At 43.0% G+C, this 3966-nt stretch overlaps 1 protein-coding gene across 1 annotated transcript in view; it reads left to right on the top strand.

The window, feature by feature from the left end:
• Nucleotides 1-621: 621 nt before the first annotated feature.
• Nucleotides 622-3966, top strand: part of LYSMD3 (LysM, putative peptidoglycan-binding, domain containing 3) — an 8559-nt gene continuing 5214 nt past the window's right edge. Inside the window, exons 1-2 of the mRNA XM_012644760.1 lie at nucleotides 622-789; nucleotides 3140-3405. Coding sequence (XP_012500214.1) covers nucleotides 3151-3405 — 255 coding nt within the window. The 5' untranslated portion in view covers nucleotides 622-789; nucleotides 3140-3150. The remainder of the gene's footprint in view (nucleotides 790-3139; nucleotides 3406-3966) is intronic.

The following is a 3966-nucleotide window of genomic DNA, read 5'->3' as shown; positions in this document are numbered from 1 at the left end:
GGGCAAATATTTCCCGGGGCTCGACTCTAGGTGGCTCACTTTCCTTACCCATAAACACAAAAGCTGAAACAACCTCGCCTTAGCCCCCTAAGGTTTCTCTCCTGTATTTTGCCCCTGCAGCAATCTGGAAGCTTCAGCATGAAAAGGGTAATAAGCATAGCGCGATTTTCTAAAACAGGGATGTCAACACAGTGCTTTTGAGGCGTCCTTCCCCACCCTAAACAAAACTGCAGATACACAGCAAGAAAAAATACACGACAGCTCCTCGACAAATCCTCAGCCCCGCCCCTTCCTCAGTGTGTTCGGCACAGGGTCTGCTAGCGCCGCGTGGATGCTGGACAAGGGCGCAGCCAGCAGGTCGCCCCGGCTCTCACTGCCGGCCGGCGGACTTGATCGCAGAGCTATTCCGCAAGGACTGAGCATACAGGGCCGAAGGGGAGGAGTCAGGGCCGGGGCTGGGAATCGGACCCCGCCCCCTGTCCCGGGCGGAGTCTTTGCGCCTGCGTGCCGGGCGTGGGCTGTGGTTGGACGCCCCGGGTTCTGGGCTCTCCCCCGCCCCTTCCCACCTCCTCCCACTTGACGCGATGACGCACCGCAGGTTTGCGGACGTGGCGGCGGCGAACGGCCCGGAAGGCAAAGGCGTTGGCGGGGGCGTTGGTGGTGGTGGTGGTGGTGGCGGACAGAGACAGCCGGAAACGGAGGCTCGGCCATGAACTTGCCGGGGACATCAGCGGTGGCGGCAGACGTGGTAGCTGTTTCCTTGCTGCGTGCCCCCTGCTAATGGGACAGGTAAAGATGGCGGCGGGAAGTGAGGGAGCCCCGGCCCCTGCGGGCGGGGTTGGGCCTCAGCTGCATCCTCGCTGGAGGCGGTGCGGAGCCTTTGGCCGCAGGTGTGGTGCGGGAAGCGGGCAAGGTTCGGTCCCCAGCCCGCGTGGAGGACGCCTCCGAGACAGGGAAGACCCTCGAGACCAGCCCCGTCAAGGTCCTTGTCACACTGTCGGGGAAACAGAGGCTCACAGGAAGGACTCCTACCTGCCGGATTGCCCACCGAAACACACTGCATTTCTCCCACAACTTTGTATTGGCCTTACTAGCTGACGGCATCTCGCCACGTCGTCCAAGTGTGATGCTGTGACACAAAAATTTGAGCTTTAATTCTTGCTGGGGGTAACAGGGAAAGAACAACTGGACGTGTAGAATGCAAAGGGAAGGAAATTAGGTTAGGTTTGGAGAAACAAAATTGGCCCTATCGGATACCGTTCCTGTGATTCTGTCCCAATGCGAAATTAGGTTGTGCCCTGTGGCGCTTTTATTTTTCCCTGCTTAATTAAGGAGGGTCAACGCGAAACACCCACCACTCACTAGCAACAGCTGTTATACAGTAGGAAGGTGTTCGGGAAACCATTTTCAGTTAGTGACTGACCCTGAATGTTTTAACACTGTAGCCATTGGTAATTATTACACTTTTTGTGGCCTCCTGCAATCTTTATAGCATGGAGGCTTGTTCAGAAGAAGGGATGTGTGCCTTTTTCCTGTCCTAAGAGAATTGAGAGGCGAAAAAAATTGAGCCAGGTGACTTGAATTATGTACCTTCTAATCTCTAGGTAGTTGGCTCAGGTAATTACCTGGGCCAGAGTCCAGCTTTTCATTCGATTAGAGACACAACCAATTCTTGATTATTTTGAATACCTAGTTTGTGGGGCAGTATTCTGCTTGCATTTCATTCCAAAGGAGAGTGAAGAGATAGTGAGACAGGTGAAGCTCTGGTCTTTGTTATTATTATTCATATTATTTAGCAATATATCATGAAGAGAGATTGATAAAAATATCTAAAATGGCTTTTGGGCATTGCTCAGTGAATTTCAGTTAACTGTGCTAAGCCAATTTTGAGGTTCTGAGAACAAACTGTCAGGGAGAAAAAGTCTAATGGGACAGCATAACTGGGTCAGTATAGCCACATATTCTCCCTAGGAAAATGTACATATTCCTACAAATTTGCCTACAAATCCACAGGGTTCACAGACATTTTCTAGGTTAAAGACAGAGGATAAAAAAAACTTGGTTAAATAAGTGGAAATAAAACTGCCTTAGAGGAATAGGTGGTATGCTTAACTTCTTCCCTCTCTTCCTGTCTGAGCCACATTACATCCAAAGTATGTTATCTCCAAAATGCCTCTTAGTGCCGCTCTCCATCTTTCACAACAGCGACGAAAAGCAATCTATCCTTTCTTATGTGAATAATTAATAGGAAGCCAAAACTGTGAATGTGGAGTTAGTTTTTTAGGTTCTTTTCTTTTTTAATGAGAATAGATGAACTTGATGGTGAGTTGAGAGTGAGTATGCAAGTAAATGAAAAGTATTCATTGATGTATGTTTTTAACTTAGGTCAGCTCTCACCTTACAGTGTTTTTTTCTGAAGTATAAATAAACAAAGTGACCTAAAATTTGTTCACAGTCTTTATGGACCATAAATTGAATTTGATGAAGACTCCAACTTAAGTTGGGTAAAAAGCTTCCAGAGAAGAAAAGTCCTTGGTTAAGAGCAAAATTATAACCTCTATAGAAGGCACATACTGTAATATAAATACTGAAGTCAGCATGATCCAGAAGTTAGTAGTGCCAAAGATATTTCAATCCCTCATGAACTTAAAATGAACATGAAGAACATGCCAGAAAGTTTTGAATTCATAAAAGTATTGTGTGTGTATAAAACATAATTTGATTCCATCAGAACTGTGGTTGTATATACTGTTATCACACATTTTTAAGACATAACACAAAATTATTTCCCTGATTTTCTTCACATAACTCAGAATAAAGGAACTTAATTTTTTTTACCTTAAAAAAGTGTAGCAATTTGCCTTTGTTAAAATGCAGTTACTCCCACATGTTTTGTGATATGTGGTCTATTAAGAGTAGATTATCTCTTCCTCCCATGCCATTGTCTCCCTGCCAAATACTGTTGTACTTCAACAGTTATAAAAATTAAACCTAAATTTTCAAATAACTAAAACCATTCTTTAAAAAACACAAAAGATTAAGTGCCCAAATGTAAGATGTATATAAGTCAGTCAGATGGATTAGCTACATTCCAAAGTTTTCTCTGCTTTGTTTTCTTGTTTGTTTTTTTCCTTTCCAGATTTTAACATTATGGCAGGAAGGCATCAGAATCGTAGTTTTCCTCTTCCAGGAGTTCAGTCAAGTGGTCAAATACATGCATTTGGAAATTGTACAGATGGTGATACATTGGAGGAGGATGCTGAAGTGTATGAGCTTCGATCCAGAGGAAGAGAGAAAGTCCGAAGAAGTACATCAAGAGATAGACTTGATGACATTATAGTGTTAACAAAAGATATACAAGAAGGAGATACTTTAAATGCAATAGCCCTTCAGTACTGTTGTACGGTGAGTTTTAATTTTACGTAATGCAGTCCAGAACAAATTATTTACTAGCCCACCCCACATTGAAGTAAATTCCATGTTCTTTTATCTTGTTTATTCCTTTCTTCCCTTTTTTTCTTCTTTGCATAGAAATGTGTGTCATGTCGGTAGATAGTTACTTTTTAAAATTTGAAGTGAATACTTGAATTTTTCTTTATGTCCAAACCCATAATTCTGTCTTCAGTATTGAAAAAATCTGAATATGTTATCTCCTTCTCACATAGTAAGAGAATGTAGAAATATGTAAGGGAAAATTTTTCCCTGCCTCAGTTTGCCTTGATAACCAGTGTTAACACCTTGATGTGTTTTTTTTCTGTATCTTTTTTTGTGCTTAGAGATGTATAATTTTTGTGTGTGTGTGTGAGGCTGGTAATCTTTGTGTTTTTAAAATTGATTTCTATTATGCATATTACTCTGCAGCTTGCATTTTCCATTTCTTTAGTATATCATGGACATCCCTCATGACCATCCCTTATAGCCTTACAGATCTAACTCATTATTTTAAACAGCTAGTATAATGTCCAT

The sequence above is a fragment of the Propithecus coquereli genome, unplaced genomic scaffold (assembly GCF_000956105.1).
Source record: "Propithecus coquereli isolate 6110/MARCELLA unplaced genomic scaffold, Pcoq_1.0 Scaffold22, whole genome shotgun sequence".
NCBI classification, from domain to species: Eukaryota; Metazoa; Chordata; class Mammalia; order Primates; family Indriidae; genus Propithecus; species Propithecus coquereli.
Note: the sequence above shows the minus strand (reverse complement) of the source record. Positions and strands in the feature narration are given on the sequence as shown.